Genomic DNA, 21975 nt, shown 5'->3' with positions numbered 1-21975 from the left:
ATCGATCTGATACGTTAGCATACACTCATCTCGAAAATTATTGAAAATATCAGCAGTAAGTAATACATCTCTTAATAAATAGTGGTCATGATAATCACCCAGTATTTTGCAATCAAATCTATACCATACTGCGAGAGCATACGAATAGTCTTCATTACTTATTACACCAGTTAAAGTATTATGAAACGCTTCCTTCGGGAGTAATTCCTCTTCTTCAAATTTATTAAGTGATGTAATATATTCGTAAGGAAATACCCCTTTACGAGTGATTAAATCAATTTTATCAACCCCAAAGAACGATGTAGTAAATTTCATTTGATCTGCTACCAATTTTGACGACAAAGCCTCCAGACTATACGGCAGAAATCGATACATATCTAAAAAGCGAAGCTCTACAGTTTGATTGCCAAAAGTGAAATATTTTGAAAATGATATATATCGTTCTTCAGTTTGTGGTATTACATTGATCTTTCCAGGCATACACCCTAATTTTTTTTACAAATAAATGACTGCCATATCCTGATAAATTGTGAAAGAATATAGGCACGAAATTATGTTGCCGTTTTACTTGTAGGTTGCAATTATTACATAAAGGACTAATATATTTACCTGTCAGGTGGCTGTGGTGTTTAACTTTGTAATTTTCATATGTAAATTCCTTACAACATAGAGGACATTCAGTGGTTTTCTTATACATTTCCTCTTCTTCAAATGTCAATACATCCATTTGTTTTTTATCGTGAATCCGTTGAATAATATTATATAATTCATTTTCTATGCGAAACAAAAATTCATCGGATGCAGATCGATCATCGTCTTTATTTCGTCTGTAAAGTACAGGTTTCGTTGGTGTATTATTACTCCAGCATACTTTGTACGCAAAACTGCAAGGCTCATGATGCTGAATAGGACGGCTATACGATATATCAGGATTATTATCAGAACCGCTAATTGGTTTCAAAATGTTTTCAAAATCTACTATAATTATTGCATCCAATTTTAAAGTGGTCACAAGTTTAATTAATTTAAGTATTTCACCAAAATTAGGCATTTCGATTCATGATACTTTATGCTTTGTACATAGCTCCAAATGATTATCTAATTTAATTTGTGTATTGAAGAATTGAAAACTTCGTAGACAGATATATGGTTTACGGTCATGACGCGTTAATTGACTATGAACTAAACGTGAAAAATCTCGAATTAAACAATAATGTCTTCGACCATCTTCGTGAGTCAAGTATAACAGATCAACATGTCAATCACATTGTTCGCTAACATCACTTACACGTAATGGATAAATATTATTGTCACATCCATATACGTTTACCGAAATAGTCTTTTGAGTATGTTCATAATATTGTTTCTCAAACTTATCAATATCTTTTAATGCAATAGGAAACTCTATACCTTCAAATATACTTTTGAGTTCATTTTGATATTGAACATAGCAAGACACACGATCAGGATGATTTTATCGTGAAATTGGATGTAACGCTGCCAATACACACCATACAAAACAATGATTATCATTACTTTTTATATTAAGTACGCATTTTTAGCTTTAATCCAATCTGGCAAATCTACATAACTTGATGCTCTCAAGAGAATATATTTATCAACATCCAATTTTTAATTTATGTTCCGGCTCAGAACATAGACTCCAGCCTGATTTCTGAATACATCTTTCCTCTTGAAAGTGACATAAGTCCTGGAATATTTCATCCAGTTTTTTGCTGATATCATCAACCCGTTGATTACTTGATATCCGGGTACAACAGGAAAATTTGTTATAACATCTGGTGATGAAGGTTGTATAAATCTTGTTGTTAAACTGCAATTGACTTTAACTAAATGATCGATACTCAAAGCTTCTTTTATAATTGATTCACATTGCGCCTTAATACGCTTTAAAAACGTTGGTGTGTCACATAAATAGTATTCAGTATTTTCATCTGGTAAAATATAAGTTCTAAGGGTACGCTCGAATGCAGTCTTTACCCCCTGATTAGCTTTTTTTCCCTTTTCACAATATTACTTGATTATGATGAATGAATACGTTTCATATGTCTGCCATAATGTTTCTTTATAATCCAATTGTTACACATACCACATTGTTGCTTTGAATCCATATTTTATCGTTAATGTTAACTCTTCCAACTATAGAATACCAAATACTGTTTTTTTCCAATAACGTATTATTCTTAACGCTGTAGATTACCAAGTAATGTTTGCTGTTTTTTTAATCTTAATTGGGGCTTCCAACTATAGAACGCCAAGTAGTGTTTTTTCTAATAAGCTATTTCTATTAACGTTCACTGTTTTACAATTATATATTGAAAGCATTTGTTTATAGCATTTCTAATGAATCAAAGCCGCTCTCTCTGTCCCTTATTTTTCTAACTATACTATAATAAAATGTCTTTTCTCCTAATAACTTATAATAATAATTAATTATTGTAAATTCTTGCAAAACTCCTCTCGGAGAAACGCTATCTCTCATAACTGGGAGATGATTGCCAGGGTGCAAGGTTGCAACTATGGCACTGAAACCCCCTGCCATGGCACGGCATTGGAGCTCTTCATCTCCCAATTGAGAGATAGAGTTTTTTTATTCAACAATCTATGGAGATGTAATCCTTTATAACCCGGCCAAAGTTATAAATTATTACGGCTCCGAACAGGATTCGAATCTACATTATCGACCGAATCTCTGTTCTTTAGATTGCTACCTTTACCAATTGCGCTACAATTGGAAAGACAAAAAATCTCTGAATAAAAAGATATTTAGCAGAATTATTAATCAATCATTCTTTTCTCCTATCGGCCGGCAATGCCATCTATTAGCAAAACTATCAACCATTTACTGCCATCTGTTGGAATGATTAGTAGCTTCGGAACTTTTGGATTCCGACGTCGCCAAATTTAACATTGCCACGACAGGGGTGGATCATTTTTTTGCCAAAATTTCAAATAATCGACAATTGTTCGCTCACTGGTACAGCTAGGGGTATACAGTTTTCAGCGAGATTAACCAGATTTGTTAAATGGTGTTATTTTTTTTAAACTTCGCCATTGCCGGTTACACTCCTTTTGCTATGTGTTTCTGCTAGAGGGGTTAAAAGGGAACAAGTACATCCCCATTATTCTCTAGTTTTTGCTGTGTTCGAATAGGGGTTGGAAACGATGCTCATTCTAAAATGGACTATGTTCAAATAGGGGTGGAAAAATAGGCTCATAAAAGAGAACGAAGTGTTATATAATTTCTGCTATGTTAAAATAGGGGTTGGAACGAATACACCCCTTTGCTATGTTACATAGGTATTCATTGTCTGCTAAAATAGGGGTTGATAAAAATGCTCATAAAAAAGAACGAGCCCACGAACCATGTTCAAATAGGGGTATAAAAATAGGGCTTGAATACACCCTGCTATGTTTCGTATTCTTATGTAATTTCTGCTATATTAAAATAGGGGTTGGAAAATAAGTCATAGCGGGTTGGAGTAGTTTTATGTATTCTCTGCTAAGTTCGAATAGGGGTTGGAAAATGTGATCATAAAAGGGAGCGAGTAATTTCTGTTATGTTAAAATAGGGGTTGGAAAAGTGCTCATAAAGAGAACGAATACATCCTTGCTAGTCTTATGTATTATCTGCTATGTTCAAATAGGGGTGGAAACGAGTACACCCCTAAAATAGAGGTCGTAAAAGACCATGGCTAGACGGTTCAGGGTGTTCGAGTACATCACTGCTATGTTACGTAGTCTTCTGCTATGTTATGTGTTCTGTGCTATGTTAAATAGTGGTTATTAGCTTTGCTATGTTCATACGGGTTGAAAAAGTGATCATAAAAGAGAACGAGTACACCCCTAAAAATGCTCATAAAAGGGAACGAGTACACCACCTAAAAAGTGCTCATAAAAGGGAATGAATACACCCCTAGAATGGAGGTCGTAAAAGACCGTAGGTGAATGGTTCAAGGTGCTCGATTTCTCGTATCGTCCCTGTGTCGTCCGGCATAGTGTGTCAGGCGGCACTGAGAAATTCGTTGTCTGCTTCAGGCGGGACTGAGAAAGAGGGTAGAGTGTCAGTGGCGCAGAACATACATTTTTCTACTACTTGCGCCAAAAGGGGCACCGAGTCAAAAGGACTCCGCGGTAAAAGGGCCTCACGTCAAAAAAGCCTGAGATATAGCCTGAAAAGCATGAGAAATATAAAAATACTTATTTGATTAAAAGTATTCAGTGGACAGCACCTGATTTGTGTTGAAAGTACGTACATGTGGAACTTTATACAGTGCTAGTCAAAGTTATTACGACAGCCCAGTTACGATTCATGTGAACAGAGAAAAGTGTTGCACGTAGGTATTGATCAGTGCCGTGTCATGGTGCGGGTGAGCGGGGCAACGGCCCTGGCTGCCGAAGTAAGGTGGCGCAAAATTCGGGAGTAAGAAATAAAAGGAAAGGAGGAAAGAAAAAGAAAGAGGAAAAATTACATGGAATATTTTAGATCAATAGCAGATAGTGTTACTCGTGTTAGGAAAATCTATGTACACCCAACCACAAAAGTCTCTCCCCCCTAAGTGCTCTAATTCCATAACTTGGGGTCCAGATAATTTGCAGTTGTGAGAACGCCTGGACAGATGCAACCCAATTTACACGTAACTTTTCTCGGCACTGACAACAGCTGGTCGCACGGAATCCAGTCTTTATGCAAGTAAAATTGTGAGTAGATGACGCACGAAACATTTCTCCATTCTGAGATGAACCTCTCTGGTTCAGAGCGTGTTGTCCAATGAACATCATATGTTAGTCTCAATATTGTTGTGTATGTAATGTATTATTTCACTATATACTGTATATTCAAAGAAATAAAAACACTGATCACACATGAATCAGAAAATGCTTGAAAGTAGACGAAAATATCAAATCTAGAACAACTGCTGGAAATAACTTAATAAATGATTGCCTTCATTGAGAGACCTTCTCCAATTCTCCTCATTCCAACATTTTTTTTCTTTCTGGAGGAGAGAAAATCTTGCTTGTCACACTGAATATGTATTGAAATTGAAACATTTGAAAAAGTTAGAACCTGACCGGGATTTGAACTCGGGTCCGCCGAATATAAGTTCAATGTGCTAAACACTTACCCACCTCGTCACTTCATCCTCCCCCTAAACTATTAACAAGTTAAAAGCATTGCATGTAAGACTATACACAAAATACTCGTACTAATACTCGTATAAGGAGACGTTCCTTATGAGTGTCACAATGACTTACTCGAGGTTTGCTTCTTTAACTCAAAAACAAGTGATATAGACCTTCGTCAATGAGAAAAATATCGCGAAGCGTTTTCTCAAGATGAGGCTACCTCATTGATTTAACTGGTCCCGATTTATATTACTGCAGTTCTTCCTCACCGTAACTTCAAATTTCTAAAGAAGAGAAGCCGGCAGACATTATTTTCGCATTCTTTGAATTGCATCAACACGTGTAGAAATAGTGTGTGCTATGTTTATGTAACATAGCTACTAGTTTATTTTCTTATCTTTGTATCAAGTGTGAAAGCAGAGAACTGCCATTTCAGTGACACGGGTTCGAATCCCAGCGTGAGTTACTTTTTTATTTATTCGAAGGTATTGTTTACGTAATTGATATTGTAATTCTGTTATTATTATTATTATTATTATTATTATTATTATTATTATTATTATTATTATTATTATTATGCGTATAACTGTATGAATTTCGATGGCAACTGTCGCCGATTATTAAAAGTGAATATGGTACAACTATGAAATAAAGTAAAGAGATGCGCGTAATTTTATCATAAAATTATATGGCGCAACGAATTTTATCTTATCGCAAACGGTTATCGTCGAATATACACGGTTAAAGGAGCACTCTGTTGATCAAGTTAATAGAAGTTGCTAGACAAGTATTGGCCACCGGCAGAAAAAAATACAGAGTAACTACAAGTCGAGTAGTACTATTGTACAGGAGTATGCTCAAAGACCTTTAGAGAACTATCTTCGTGGCTTGGCTCACAATTTTAATTTGCAATCAACGTAAGCAGATTGAGACAAATGTCAATCGTATTTGGCATTTGGAAAGTTAAGCAAAAATGATAATAAACTTATGTCCAATATAAGTTGGAAGAATTTCAAAACAGATTAAAATAGCCAGAATTTATCAATGTAAGTTCACATACTTTATATATCTGCGACTTGGGACTAAAAGGGCTAATGTCAACACGAAGTAGTTTGGAATATATATGCCATTCATATTAACATTTGCTTTTCTTGCAAAACAAAATATCCATTTATAGGCGTTAAAATTTGATGAACATCTCATTTTTTGCCAAAAAGTGACACTGGCCCTTTTAGACCCGAATCACACACACACACACACACAAACACATACACACACACACACACACACACACATATATATATATATATATATATATATATATATATATATATATATATATATAAAATTAATTCGACAAGATATAAAGATTTTTCTTTGTAAGGATTCATGTTAAGTAAGTACTTTTCAAATATATATATGTAATATGTTTATCTCAAAAATACTTTTTGTTAGTAATGTCTTTTTTTCACTCTTTTTATCTTATTGTATAGTTTTATGCAACATTGGTACTTCTAAAATATAATGATCATAATGTAATGTTAATCAAAGTCAAGTTGTTCAAAAAATATACTGTAAAGTAAAATAATTATATACGTATAAAATCTGATCAGATGCAACAGAAAATACAAACAAATGCTATTTGTTTGTAATGTTTGTAATTTGTCTTTCAGCCGTTTCTAAATCCTTATTATAAGGATTCGTGTTAGGTTAGCACCGTTAATATATAATAAGAATAATGTAATGGTCACCGAAGTCAAATTGTTAATATTATATATATATATATATATATATATATATATATATATATATATATATATATATATATATATATATATATAATTTGATGAAATTTAGTGGAGAAAATATATATAATAGTTTTTAGTAAGAATTTTTTGTTTATAATATACTTCTTGTTTCATTATTTTTTTATTTGATTCCATGTCAGTAAGGCCTAGACAAAGAACGACGTGTACAGAAGGGGTCGTCCTCAATGCAATATCGTATATCAGTGGCTCCCAATCATGTTTACCAGGCACCCTCAATGCAAGCCCTTAATACTTCACACATTTCTTACCGCTTGTTGGCTACACGTACTTTTTTCTTATCTTTTACCTGATTTCAGATGCACCATTGAATTTTCAATTCGATAGTAATAATAATAATGATAATAATAATAATAATAATAATAATAATCTCAATATATTTATATTTCCTCTAGCAAGACTTCTGAATACCTTTGTAGTCCAATATTAGTATTTACCAGCTGTATTCCTAATTAAACCACAGTTCGTATTCAAAACAATATTTTGCATTCCGACTTTTAATTTAACTTCTCTCTTATATCATTCGTAATATTTCTAATTAAGAATGTAGTTTATTTCTGTCAGTAGCTTCTGCCCTTCTGTTCTTGGAAATAACATCCCATCAATGTGGGTTTTTGACGCTCCAATAGTGATAATTCTTTCCGTTCACCAGACCATGTAAGGTAAATATCACTTCATCAAACCGGAGGGAGGGGCACGGTGGTTCAGTGGTAGAACGCTTAGCTCTGGTGTGTGGGACTACTGGTTCGATTCTCGGCCAAGTAAGGTTGTGGTGGACAATATTGTATACGTGAGTTTTCCCGGGGTACCCTCGTTTCCTTTTGATTTCACCCGTTCTTTCATCATTATTCACTTGCTTTAATCATCGTCATCCTAAAGGGCATAATGTGGGACGTTAAACTGACAGTCTGAACGTTAGCAGAGAATACCATGTCATTTACGACAATATTGCTGTCATCGATATTTCATATCATTACTTTCCAAAACTCAATGCGGTGATCAAAATCGTCTTCCGTTATTTCATGCACTAAACGCATTCTCCTAGGGTTTAAACTTATACCGCCTTATGCAGAGTCGTTTTAATGTATGATTAGCGTCATACTAAAGGTTTGACTATTGCAATTAACATATGTTAATCGAACTCTTTAGTATGGTACTAATCATACTTCAGAATGACTTTACATAAAGAGCATAGCGTACAAAAATTCATTGCGCTGAACTCTGGGAAACACCTAGATTGTTAGCAACTCTCGTTTTCAATGGATGCGAAATTTCTACAAAAGATTGTAAATTCAAAGAAACTGCCAATTTGCTACGTTGTTTCGGCCTTCAAGATCGCATGCGGTACCTTTCTGCAAAACATTCAATGGTCTCTTAGGAAGTTGACTTCGAAATTGGGTTACGTTCGGAAAATGTAGCATTAAATATCTGTTGTACCTCTGTATATGATGTCTTCCTATCCTATAACCGGTGTCACGTCAGAAGGGCCCGAACCAAAGAGCGAGGACAGAAAGGCCTTAGGTAAAAGGGCCCCAGTCATAAGGGCCTGAGTCAAAAGGACCCTTGTCAGAGGGGCCCCGGTCAAAAGGGCCCCCTGACAAAAAGGCCCCCCGTCAAGAAATCTGAGATATAGCCTGCAAAATTTCAGAAGTATAAAAATACTTATTAGATGAAAAATATTACGTGAACATACCTGTTTATTTGTGTTGAAAGAACATACATGTGGAAAAAATATAGGGTTGGTAAAACTGTTACGACAGACCAGTAATAACGATACGCTTGGACAGAGGTAAAGTAAATATTGGAGATGGGTATTGATGCGAAAACTACATTGAATGGGGTATTCACTTCATGGCAAAAACTTTGGATTCTGCGATATTTGATATCACACAATATCTTTTGAATGGAAAGAGGTGTGTTTGACACATCTATTTAGGCTAGAATGTTCCCACAGATGAGATGAAGAACTCATTTTTTTAAAAAAAAAATCTATCGTCATTCGTTTGCGAGATAGGGTGCTACGTTTGACATTTGTATCTAGTAGACCAAAATATCTGGACAGGCAAAGAGACACGTAGACGTAGAAAAGTAAAAGGTTGCAAGTGTGTTGATGCGAAAATTGCACTGAGTGAGGGCGTGGACATAATTACAGCCATCCTAGATTCCGCCATATTGGATATCACATAATATTTTTAAATGGAAAGGAGTATGTTTAGCACATCAATTTAGGATTGAATTTTCCTACAAACGAGAATATGATTCATTCTTTACCAATCCTCATTCTTTTACGAGGAAAGTGTGCTATGTGTGATATTAGTGTGTAGTAGACAAAAGTATCAGGACAACAAAATAATAATGTGGCGGAGGAAAAGCAAATGTTGCAAGTGTGTGTTGTTGCAAAAACTACATTGAATGGGGATGTGGACACTGTTGATCACATAAATATTCAGATATTATTAAACAAACTACTATAAAATGTCCTCTAAAATTATTTTTCCCTCCAAGTTAATACAGTTAGTATTTAATAGCAAACACACAACGATTTATAACTTTATTTAAGCATTTCGGCATCGTTACAATTTTTCTGGTGTAGTGTGGGGAAATATTGTTCCAATCTGTACGCAATGCTTTTCTCAAACCTTCTTTCACTGTAACTCGTATATATTGACCTTACGTTGCAATTCGTTCCAAAGATTCTCAATGGGATTAAAGCCGGTACTGTGTGGTGGGGTTTAGCGCACTTTTGGGCAGTTTTAAAGCAATCTTTTCTTTACAACATATACTTTGTTTGGGATCAATATCTTGATAAAATTAGAAGTCCTTTTAAGAACGTTAAGATATATTTCTTCTGTATTTTAAAGTAGGCTGGAAGTTCTTGACATTTATTTCTGTATTTACTTGTCGAAAAACTATTATTCTACCATCATATTCATGCAGATTTAACTTAAATTTGTCGATAAAAAACATTCCCACCAGTTTTTGGGTTTATTTTCAAAAGTTCTAGAAAATTTAAGTATCTTCTATTTCTTAATTTGGGTAATACATGGTTTCTTTCTAGCAATTCTACCATTGTATCTTTCCCGTATTAACTCTACATGGTACAATACACTCACCAGAAGAAACATCATTATCACCCACTACTATTTGAACGACGTTGTTGAGCTCTACCAAATATTCGAAACTGCACATTAAATTGCTTTATAGTCGTAAAGTAACAATTAATCACAAATATGCTTACTATTAAAATATGTTATACATATGTGGTAACTTCTCAATATTTTACAAACGCAAGCAAACGAACACAGAAACGTTAAGAACACAATGAAGTACTATTTATTAGTTACCTGTCTAAATACTTTCTTCTACTAGAAACAAATGTCAAACTTAGCACACACTATCGCGTAAATGAATAGAGATCGGTCAAAAGTCGACTCAGTAAGAGATGCGCACGAGACGAGTCGAGACAGAATTTTCCTGAGAATATCGGAGTCGAGACACAGGTCTTCCAATAGATAAATGCACATTTTTCGAGTCGAGACATCACATTTACAGTACATTTTTGAAACGAGACAGCCTCAAATCTTGTCTCGTGCGCATCCCTAATTCAGATTATCGTTTGTAGCAAGATTCTAGCCTAAATTTATGTGACACATGTACCCCTGTCTATTTGAAAATGTTTTATGGTATATAATATGCGGAATTCAAGTTGGGTGCCATGATCATTTAACGCAGTTTTAACACCAATACCAACCTTTAACATTTACTTTTCCTTTGTCCATTTGTCTCTTTGTTACTGCCCTGTCATGATACTTTTTTCTATTAGATACATATGTCAAACACCCTGTCTCATAAACAAATGGTAATGTGTCAAAAATGAGTTCATATTCACATTTGTGGAAATATAAAGCCTAAACTGAAGCGAAGCCTTTTCCATTAAAAATGTACGATCCGCAATATAGTGTAATTCAAAATGGCTTCCACGGTGGCCACACTCCAGCCAATGCAGTTTCTGCAATAACACCAGTTGCAACATTTGATTTTCCTCCCTCCACGCGTGTCGTTATTATTGTTCTGTCCCAATATTTTTGACTAACCCTGTATGGAGATTTACATGTATGTTCTTACACCAAAATTAAAGAAACGTTTTCAAGATAATATTATTCATATAATACGTATTTTTCTACTTTGATTCAGAAGCAGAAATTGAATTTTAGAACTAAGGAAACAGTCATTAATAGATAGTCTGATTGGGCTAAGTCTCGAGAATACAAACTCAGAGATATGATATGATATGATTTTCACTTTAACATTCCTTTCAGCAGCGAGGCTGTATGAGATGTGGACCTACTGATTAACGTGGAATTCAAACCACATGAGATCCCGCCGGGAATCGAACCCGCGTCTTCCACGTCTACAAGCTCAGAGAGACGCTGTTGAAAGCAAACTTTCATCGAGAACCGACTTAAGCGATAGGGATTGTTGCAGAACAAACAGCAACCAAACAAAATTAAGATCACCATTCAAGTTTCCTTTTTGTCTCTAATAACCACTGATATTCTTCCTTCTATTGGAAAATCACTTCTACTTACTAAGGTGGCACTATCCCCTCGTGCACCTTTGATTTCCACTTCTGTTTTGATTTAAGGCTTTCTGGCCGTGGGACTATTTCTACCCGTGCTCTTTGCACTCAAGGCCTTTTTCGCAGGGCCCTTTTGACGTGAGGCTATTTTGACTCGGGCCCTTTTGTCGTGGTGCCCTTTTGACCCGGGCCCTTTTGTCGGGGGCCCTTTTGACGCGAGGCCCTTTTGACCGGGGCCCTTTTGACGCGGGTCCCTTCTAACCCGGGCCCTTTTGACGCGGGGACCTTTTGACTCGGGCCTTTCTGTCCTCGCCCTTTTGTCCCGGCCCTTCTGACATGGAATCATGTAGCATATAGTACTAGACGCATTTGTTACTTGTAGTATACGCGAAAGTAATTCAATTTACACTCAGGCTTCAAAAGTTTCATTGAAAAATATTTCATGTGCAGACGTTACTTATTTGTTAGTTAGAAATTTTACTTGAAATAACTTTAATTTATAATCATATACGTCTAATATAAAAACAGCAACGAAATACCGGTACACAATGTAATGTTAAATAAGTCAAACATAATAAATATGTCATTTTTGGTATGGCAAATAGCCGCCCCCAAAAAATGTATCTGCCCCTCTTTTGCCCCCCTAAGAACTTAAAGCTGGCGTCGTTACTAAAAATTTCCCTCTATCCTTCTCTATTATTTCCCTTTTGCTGGCTACATTAGAACAAACGTACCGCTATCTGAAAGCCTCCTCTTTGGCCTACAGAATGCACCATAAAAAGTTTCAATAGGATAATTAGGGAAGCTGAACCCCGGCATATCTCTTTGATTTTTACTTCTGAGGCGTAAAAAGTGTCAAAATTTCATGTGTATGATCACAGAGAATTTTTTTCTTTCTCTCTTTGTATGGCAGCCAACGACTTCATATTTTCACTGTACCTTGTCGACACAGCACAGAATTTCTTTTTCGGTGACTTGTACCCGTGTGACAACACGTGTGGACCCTCGTGGCTACAAAAAAAAAAAAAAAAAAAAAAAACTTTTTTAAATTTCACCCCAACATTTCCCTCAATAATTTCCCTCCCCTGAACAACACTGCAATGTAACGTACACTAAAAGATAACCATATTCCTCGTCTATAAAACAAGGCCTTAACCACATCTATCAGGTGAATAATTTTTGAATAAGTCACTAACTGAAAATGTAGGAAAACGCCAAAAATTAACGGGGTCCGAAGGGGCTAATAAAGCTATGCAATGTTGGTCAATAACGACAGCCGTGCCTCTTTGTGAGAAATTGTAACTTATTTTTTTATTCTGCCAATTGTAAAAGTATACTCAACAAGAATTTCCCTACACTTTAAGACATTTTAAGAAAAAAATACCTTATTTCCCCTGTGCAAATTTTGAGCATTTTTTTCCCTACGCCGCTGCCGAATTTTGTGACATTTGCGGTTTTCAGTTTTTTTGAGAAAACCGGTTTTCAAAGCCGACATTTCGGTTTTATGAAATTTCAATTTTTCAAAAACCGGTATTTCGGTTTTATGAAATTTCACTTTTTTTCAAAAACCGGTTTTCGGTTTTCCAAAAACTGATTTCTACAGCACTAGTCAGAATATTAAATTCTCCAAGGTAGTTCAACATGGCAGAGGGCATAGTATGCTCAACTGATGATGCCAATGAATATAGAGCTCGTTCATAGTGATGTGGTTAATATAGGGCGTTTGGCTTAGAAGATCGAGAGATCAAGTGAATCCGATCGCATGTTAAGCTGCAGGTTCATGTCATATAGGCTCGGTTCTGAAAGGGAAGTTAAACTCCAATCTAACCAAACAATTTAACTTTTGGATTGATTTTTATTTTAGCGTCCCTTTCAGCAACGAGGCTATATGAGACGTGGACCTATTGATTAACGTGGAATCCGAACCACATGATCTCCCACCTGGAATCATACCCAGGTCTCCCATTCCAAAAGCGCGTACGCTAACCGTTTATCCACGTCTGACGAACATAATATATTTGAAGAAGAAAAGACTGAAGAACAAAAATTTATTCATTGTTTAAAAGTTAATGCTTTTACATTTAATTTTATTATCCCAGTAGGAATATATGTGGCTTGGATTTCAAATAAAATTACACTCACGTTTTATATAATCTACAATGCTGGAAAAGGACGTTAAACTTGACAGGAAAACTGTAGAAGTGAACAAATAGTAGATTTTTCGCTTCCTAGTAGAATGTGCCGGGTTGGAATTAAGTGTACATACAGACTTGTAATGAAAGAACTCCTAAATTAGTTCTGATGTCTCATTCTTAATAATTTCTAGTGTAAGTTGTTGGTACACGTAGTGTCACGTACCCGCCAGGAAGAACAAATGAAACATTTTTTTTTTATCTTTAAGTGTTAAAAACAGTTTAAGATAGTAAATAACTGACAACGATGAAATTCAGTATGCAACTGAATAAAACCTGACCCCGTATGCTAACACCCAACCTTTAAATAAATGACTATTAAAGTGGTTTCTAATAACAAACAACAGGAAAAAAAAACTTCCAAATAATAAAAAAGCTGGGTGGGAGCAGCGGAGTCATCTCTCTCTCTCATCGCCGCTCTTCTCATCTCTTCACTTCACTCCAAAGCGATCAAGGATCAGTCCTTTTTAGGAGCATGGAACTAGAAACAATAGTGTGTCATTTTTCCTTTCCTCCGATCTCTGAGCTGGGAAAATCGATATTTAAAAGATCGAAACAGTAGGTTAATAAACTTTCGAACAGATAATAACAGTGCATGATGAAAAAAAAAAAAAAAAAACTGGAAAAAAGTCGGCCGTTAGTATACTGGAATTGGCTTAGACATTGCAACATTGTTTAAGTTTAATACGGACTAGATAACTGCGCCATTTGAATTCGAATGTCTTGTAAGATTTATCTTGTACTCGTATCTCTACATTTTACTTTATTATTATTATTATTATTATTATTATTATTATTATTATTATTATTATTATTATTATTATTATTATTATTATTATTATTATTATTATTATAGATTTTTCGCAAATTGAACCATGTGCCACTATTTAAATCCCTTGACGAAAGAAGAGGAACTATGTATATTAAAGACATTGGGTGAAGATTCAGATCAAGTAGAGAAGGATATGTCATGTTTAAAAGATTGGTTAAAGGAGCAACATCACATTCCACAGGATATAGGTGAGCTTACATTTCTACAATTGGAAGATTATAGTATTAATTAATTCAAGTTAGGTAATAACATCTGGCATACAAAATTAATGTAAGGCAAGTTCGTGATAATTTAGAGAGAGAACCTATATCCCTTGTGTGTCGGAATGCGAAATGGTAAATGTATTCTGGAACCAGTGTCAATACGGAATCGCTTAACGAAGGCCAGAATGCATTTTTATTTCTTTTGTTCTTCCTGTTAACATAATTCAATAGAAAACTCCATTTACAAGGGGGGACCATCAAGTTCTTAATCTCACCATGAAAAAAATGAACTATTCTTCTGCTATTTGGTTTACAGACTCGTTCTCTACATAATCGCCATTTCTTAATGCCTTGCATTTCTTAAATCTATTTAGTCTGTTAATACATTCCACACAAAAATGTGCGAATTGTAGAAAAAACAGATTTCCACCGCATTGACCACTTTCTTATCATCCACAAAACACGTACCCAGCAAATATTTCTTTCTGCTTGGGAAGATAATATAATTGGATGGAGTGTAGCAAAGTGTAGCAAATCTTTATCATGATCAGAATAAGAACTTTGTTTCTCCTCTTTGCCACTAGATCACAGTTAAAACTCAATTCTAGTCTTCGGCATAACCGTGGGGCGTAAAACTCAAAGATTTCATTTTCAATTCTAGTCTTAATCAACTACATGAGTTTTGGTGTCTATTCATAAGTAAAGTCACTAATCAGGCACATGTCTACTGATACATGTTGTTGCCTATGTGAGTTACTATTGTATAAAATGCGCTCTAGACGGTCAGTTTGACCGTTCTAGAATTACAGTATAAGCAGTGATCGTAATGCAAAGTAAATGTGTAAGAGTTTAGCTTCGCTTATATCAATATCACAGGTAGTTTGGTGTACCAAGATTAAAACACGCTTAAGCTACTTCTGTTTTAATATGAAACGAGTTCTCGTCATTTTTAAATAATGTCGCAAGCTTCATCTTGACGCTGTCAGTAAAAATCAACTTCAACAATTATTTAAAAACTTCAATAAGTGCTTTTGAGTTGCTTAAACAGGTGCGCACCCACATTTTTTTTTTCTTAGGAGGATCCCAGTGTTTGTACAATACAATAATACAATACACTATACTTATGCACTATCAAATGGGTATCATTCTACAGCAGAAAAAAGATAAGTAATGTTTATGTACTGAGACTTATATTCTCACGAAAATGACTACTAAAGCTTGATTGCTTTTATCAGAAAAGAAATAGTGCAGATCATGAGTAAGGCAAATCATTAGCAGATATCAAGTATTTCTCTGCTAAACAAGCTTAGTTTTATTTTTAATTTTTTTTTAATTTTTTTTATTTTTTTTATTTTTATTTATTTTTTTTTTTTTTTTTAAGTGTAGACATGTATGTCCAATTACGAAGATTTGGGATAGAGAATGTGGGTGCGTCCCTGTACTTAAAAGTTGATTTAAAATCTAGTGACTCACGATCAACATTTAACTCATTTCACCCTTGATGAATTTATCAACTCCATCCTGACAGTGTACACTTACTATTTAACGCATTCCCTAATCAGAGCCGTAGCTAGAGATTACAGCGCCCGGGGCGAAGTAGAATTCAGAGCCCCCCTACATTCACTTTACCAAGTTTTTTCTTTCTTCTTTTTCTTTTACATATAAGAAAAGCAGCTTTTGTTGTTATGCTACGCTGAATTTTTTATCAAGCTTCTTGGACAGACAGACTATTGCAACAGCCAAAAGCGAATATTATGTATTCTTTTACAAATAAAAGATGTTTTCAAGAGGATTTTCTGTTAAACTTAACAAAACTACCTTTGGTTGTATACAGATCCACTTGGAGAACAGTTACGGAAACTTACAACTATTTTCAATGTTTCTTACTATCGACAAGATGAAATTCCAATACGTTATAATCTATTTCTTTCTTTCTTTTTTTTCTTTTTTTTTAATGTTCGAAATAGGTGACAGAATTAATTTCCAATAATAATTGTAAACTTTTGTAATAATTTTATTCTCTATGTGGCCATACAAATAACTTTTTAATTTCGATTCTTTTACGGTAAAAAAAAAATATTTTGTGAAATGTAACAGAAATTAGGAAGAGCCTTTTTAGCGAGTTTCTGAATATTGATCAATGGAGGTGAATAATATGTTTAATGTTTGTACCCAAAATATAGTATGGCTATTCCATATGTTTTAAATTATAGTAATTACTTAATTTCTTAATGAATGAAATTTCTGAATTTAAGATTATTTATTACTAATTAACATGTTAAAAATACACAAACACACATACATAAACATATGTATACGTATAATGTGTGTCTATGTTTTGTAGGTATGTAGATAGATAAAAAAAAAATATCACACAACTAGATCATATGAAAAAATAATCCTGGTGATACAAGCAGTTGGTGGAAAAATGATCCCAATAAATTCTTTCAAATTGGAAGCATTTCATATGCCAATGGAATAAAAAAAATCACTGGTAGTGATCAGTCTTTGGAAAAGACGAAATTTGTTGTGTTAAGTTCTGACCCCTTAAGCCCCTATTCTAAAACTGCTTCAAGTTCAGAAAAGTTATTATTCCCCTTGTTTAATTTTATTTTTAATATTCCCGCGCAAACAGCAGCTTCCGTGTTCTTTCGTGTCTCTACACTCCTCTCATTTCCATACCTTCATTCTCACCGTCGTGATTAATCCGAGTGGGTAGAAAAGCATGATTAATTAAGCAAATTCATCACCATCAAAACGCCGAACACGTATTTCAGATTTTGACCGTTTCTGATTTTCAAAACGCTGGTGAGTACACTGTAAGTTATTACTTGGCAGTACGCATATCACATCGTCATTAACAAATCATATATAATAACTTCCTTTAAGTAATAAGTAAAAACTTGTGACTCATATTGAAACTATTGTGTTGCGAGCAAGAAAATTTGCACCGAATCTATTTCTTTCCAAACCGACAACAATATTTATTTAGTAGGGTGTCAATATCTTTTCGGGGCGTCGCATCATTACTCATTTCCAATATTTTTATCCTTTCTTCTTGCTCTTCGGCGCCCTCTTGCTATTAGCGCCCGGGGCAACCGCCCCGCTTGTCCTTCCCTAGCTACGGCTCTGTCCCTAATAATGTAGTTTTACATCACACTAAATCTTTCAGAATGACTTTATATACAGGATGTTTCAAAACAACACTTAACAACGTTTAGGAGGTGATTCCTGACACCAAGATAAGACGAAAAGTATAGACCAACTTGGGTGCACAAATGCTTCCTTTCGAAGATATAGGCTGCCGAAAACATGAAAAAAAAATAACTTTAAAGGGCCTTAGCTCCAAAACTATGAGACCTACTGTTGTCGGGTTAAGACTTCACTTAGGAACTAATATGTGGGCTATCCAAAAATACATGTTTCAGAATTCTAAGGTACTCAAGCAACAATTTTTATAAAGGCAGTTTGGCTACTGCCACATAATTTGAACTAGTCACCAACTACCTCTATAAAAATTGTTGCGGAAGAACCTTAGGATTCTGAAACATAGATATTTGGATAGGGCGCACACTAGTCTAGATAAAGTCTTGACCCGACTACAACGAGTCCCATACTTTCAGAGCTATGGACCTTTAAAGTTCATTTTTTCATGTTTTCGGCTGCCTATAATAACTCTGAAAGGAAGCATTTGTGCACTCAAGTTGGTCTATACCTTTCGTCTTATCTTGTAATGACGAATCACCTCCCAAACGTTGTCGGTGTTGTTTTGAAACACCCTATATATATATATATATATATATATATATATATATATATATATATATATATATATATATATATATATAGTTTAATATTTTTTCCTCGTCAGATGACTGCATGCTACTTTTGTTTCTAAGGATGAGCAAATACAGAGTGGAAAGAGTACAGCAGAAACTAGACCTTTACTTTACAGTCAGAGGGATTCTAGCAGAGTGGTTTGATAATGAGAGTTATTTTCAACCAACAACGAAACAAAATATTATGAAACAATAGTAAGTATTTGCACTTTACTCTTATAATATAGTTTTCCTTAAATGATTATACTTACAAGTTGGATTTATATACACAATAAAGAGGGCAGTAAAAGTAGAATGCGAGTTTTTCCATTGTCGAACAACATTTATAATGTAATTTTAATCTTGAGTAATAATATTCTAATGATGTTTAAGTAGTAAGTTTCTAAATTCATCCTTATTTATCTTGATTGATACTTACTAACGCCCTACGCACTATGTTTAATGTAATGACACTATGATTATAGATTTAAGATATCACTTGTGGCTGGAAATCAATAAGTAATGATTTTTTCAGTATGGTTAGCGTACGTGCCTTTGGCGCGGAAGACCCGGTTCAATTCGTGGTGACGACTCATGTTCTGATTCCAAGTTGAACTATACTTCCATTTCACATATAATCCCAATGCTGAACGGCACTTTAAACTTCAATCAGCCGCAAAGTGATTGAATTAAGTTAGGAAACGATTAATATTAATTGATTAATGCTCAACATTGTTTTCCTATATGAATTTGGAATTGTGAACACAATAATCGTAGCAATCTTTTAGTAAAAATTTATAATGAAACACAATTAAAGTACAGAACAGTATTACTGCACAGTTAAAACAATTTAATTTAAGAACTTCCTCTATACTAAGCACTATTCTTTTTTTTTTTTTTTTTTTTTTTTTGGTATTTTATGGAATATCTTCTAAGACAAGAGGGCATATAAAATATTTAAATAGTGAGCCAAATAGTGTATATTTTTTTTATTAAACTAGTGTTGAGTGAATTGTATTCGCGACCGATTTTTATTTTTGTAATTTGACATTTGCATTACTTTACTTACTATTCACCAATTGCCATTCTAATCAACAGCAGTATTATTCTGTACCTTCCAAGGACACATCCTCTCCTTCATGGAAATCAAAATTATTATTGTCAATAAAATTATTAGTGTTTGGTGTTATTTGAAACATGTGCTTCAAGCTGAGATGAATATTCCTCATTGCTCTCGAGTGATGTTTATCATAAGCTATAAATTTCATTGGGAAGAATGAAATACACAATACGCAACATTTTGTGATAACTGGGCACTTTCTAAACAAATACTTTCACAAGAAAGAGAAATTCTTTCTCTTTTTCTCTGAATAATTTCAACCCCAAAGAATTAAAGTTTGTAGTTTAAAACAAAACAGACTATTGTCCATAAATTTCTGATTTTTTAAACAATATTTTCGAAATTTTCACTTTTCAGTTGGGGAGATGGTATAATTTTAGTTCATCGTTATTGTCCCTCTTCAAAAATAACCAGGGAAATATTTAAGAAGCCTAAAATAATATGCCACATTCCACTAAAATCAAATATTTCTCGACGATAGTCTCCTAAAAAGTATTTTTAGTTGGTTGTGAAGGTTAAATTGCTGCCCATTCTTGAGTGATTTACACCCCAAATAGTACATATTGTAAAAAAGTCATAAAAACAAATGAGTGTAATTTAGTATCAAAAGGAGAAGGAGTGTAAACTTAAATGTTTACTCATTTTCAACCAGAGCAGTGGTGGTGATTGTGAAGCCTCAGAACTAATATAAGACATACTGTACAAAAATTTAATTTAATATATACTGTTTATATACGTTAATTAACTCATTAATGTGACAAGTACACCCCGAGTTCTTAACTAATTTTGAATCCTATCAAAAAGGGGGACAAAAACTCAATAATCGAATACGCCGCGTTTTCTAACAATACAATACTTTTACGATATATATCACGAAAGTTCTTCTTTTCAAATATTGGGAATGGGTATGATTGACTTCAAGTTAATCCCAAGCAGGGCCGTCGTGTGGGTTGTAAGAATTCCCAGGCGCCCCCTCCCCTTAGGTTTATGAAAAATAACCAGAGTTTATTCGATACTCCTAGATTTAAATATGGAATGTAAGATCATAATCTTACGTAAAATAAAAGAAGTTGGTATTATGTCATTTTTTTAAAAGTGCACTGTAAAAAATGAGGTGTTCAAACAGCACAAATTGACTACCACTTTAGCGTGTTACTTGTGTGTTAATTCAGCACCAATACATCGCCTTCCGAGCATATCAGAAATAACTAGTTACTACCTGAGAGAATTTGCATGGGTATTTATCGTTTACTATAAGCAAAGCTTTGCAAAATATCTTTGACACTTATGCCAAGTAACGAATAATGTTCTGTGTTTTCTGTAATCGGTCACAATAATATTGTTGTAAACCTGTGGATCGTCTGACAACAGTTACATAGGCAACAGTTCTACCATCTTATGTTCATATATGCTAATACACAAGAATAACAAATAAAGAAAACAGATAGAAGTACAGTTATTTGTGTAACTGTTGTCAGATGATTCACAGGTTTACAACGATATTATTGTGACCGATTACAGAAAACATAGAATGTTATTAGTTACTTGCCATAAATGCGAAATATGTTTTGCAAAGCTTTGCTCATACCAAACAATAAAAAAACAATGCAAATACTTACAGCCAATAAATAGGTATTTCCGATATGCTCTGAAGGCGATGTGGCTGGTATTGAATTGACACACAAGTAACACGCTAAAGTGGTAGTCATTTTGTGTTATTTTAACACCTTATTTTTTGCTGTGTGAATGACGTTTGAAGTTAAATAAGAAAAGTTAATGAAAACAAGGTTTTGAATTATTGAAATCGAGTGCTATTCTTGCTTATTTTGAAATCGATATACATCAACATACTAATAGCATAGAATATACAATAACGATACAAATATTAAAACCCAATGTGTAAGTGATAAAAACGTTGTAATTTTCTGACGTTGGCTTAAAAAGAAATTCTTTCCTTGCGATTAACATAAAATTTTTCAGTAAATTTATCATAGCGTTAGAATACTAAAGTAACTTTTCAGGTGACGCCTGTAATTATTTGTATTGGCTTTAATTCAATCGTACAATTACAATTTATGTTCAAAATAAAAATGTACGGTTTGTTAATGTTTGCTCTGCAAGGCGATGTTAACGATACGTTGTTCCAAAACATGTAGTGTAAAAAGATCATAGAATGATAACGTAAAAATACTAGAGTAATAAATTAAAATAGACGTAAGCAAAATTAACTGCATAATGACATATACATACTTTATTC

General features: G+C 34.1%; 1 protein-coding gene across 3 annotated transcripts in view; it reads left to right on the top strand.

The window, feature by feature from the left end:
* LOC145693303 (retinol-binding protein pinta-like) overlaps positions 1-21975 on the top strand; it is a 128349-nt gene that overhangs the window by 47578 nt on the left and 58796 nt on the right. Inside the window, exons 1-2 of one of the 3 annotated variants that reach the window (XM_081769166.1) lie at positions 14602-14765; positions 18680-18814. The exons of 1 other annotated variant lie outside the window; for it this stretch is intronic. In XM_081769166.1, the coding sequence (XP_081625292.1) occupies positions 14716-14765; positions 18680-18814 (185 nt within the window). In that variant the 5' untranslated portion in view covers positions 14602-14715. Of the gene's footprint in view, positions 1-14601; positions 14766-18651; positions 18815-21975 lie in introns of those variants that run through there. One more of the 3 variants, XM_081769165.1, reaches the window with a different exon arrangement.

This window comes from Thermobia domestica, chromosome 8, assembly GCF_964235325.1.
Source record: "Thermobia domestica chromosome 8, izTheDome1.hap1.1, whole genome shotgun sequence".
Classification (NCBI taxonomy): Eukaryota; Metazoa; Arthropoda; class Insecta; order Zygentoma; family Lepismatidae; genus Thermobia; species Thermobia domestica.
Note: the sequence above shows the minus strand (reverse complement) of the source record. Positions and strands in the feature narration are given on the sequence as shown.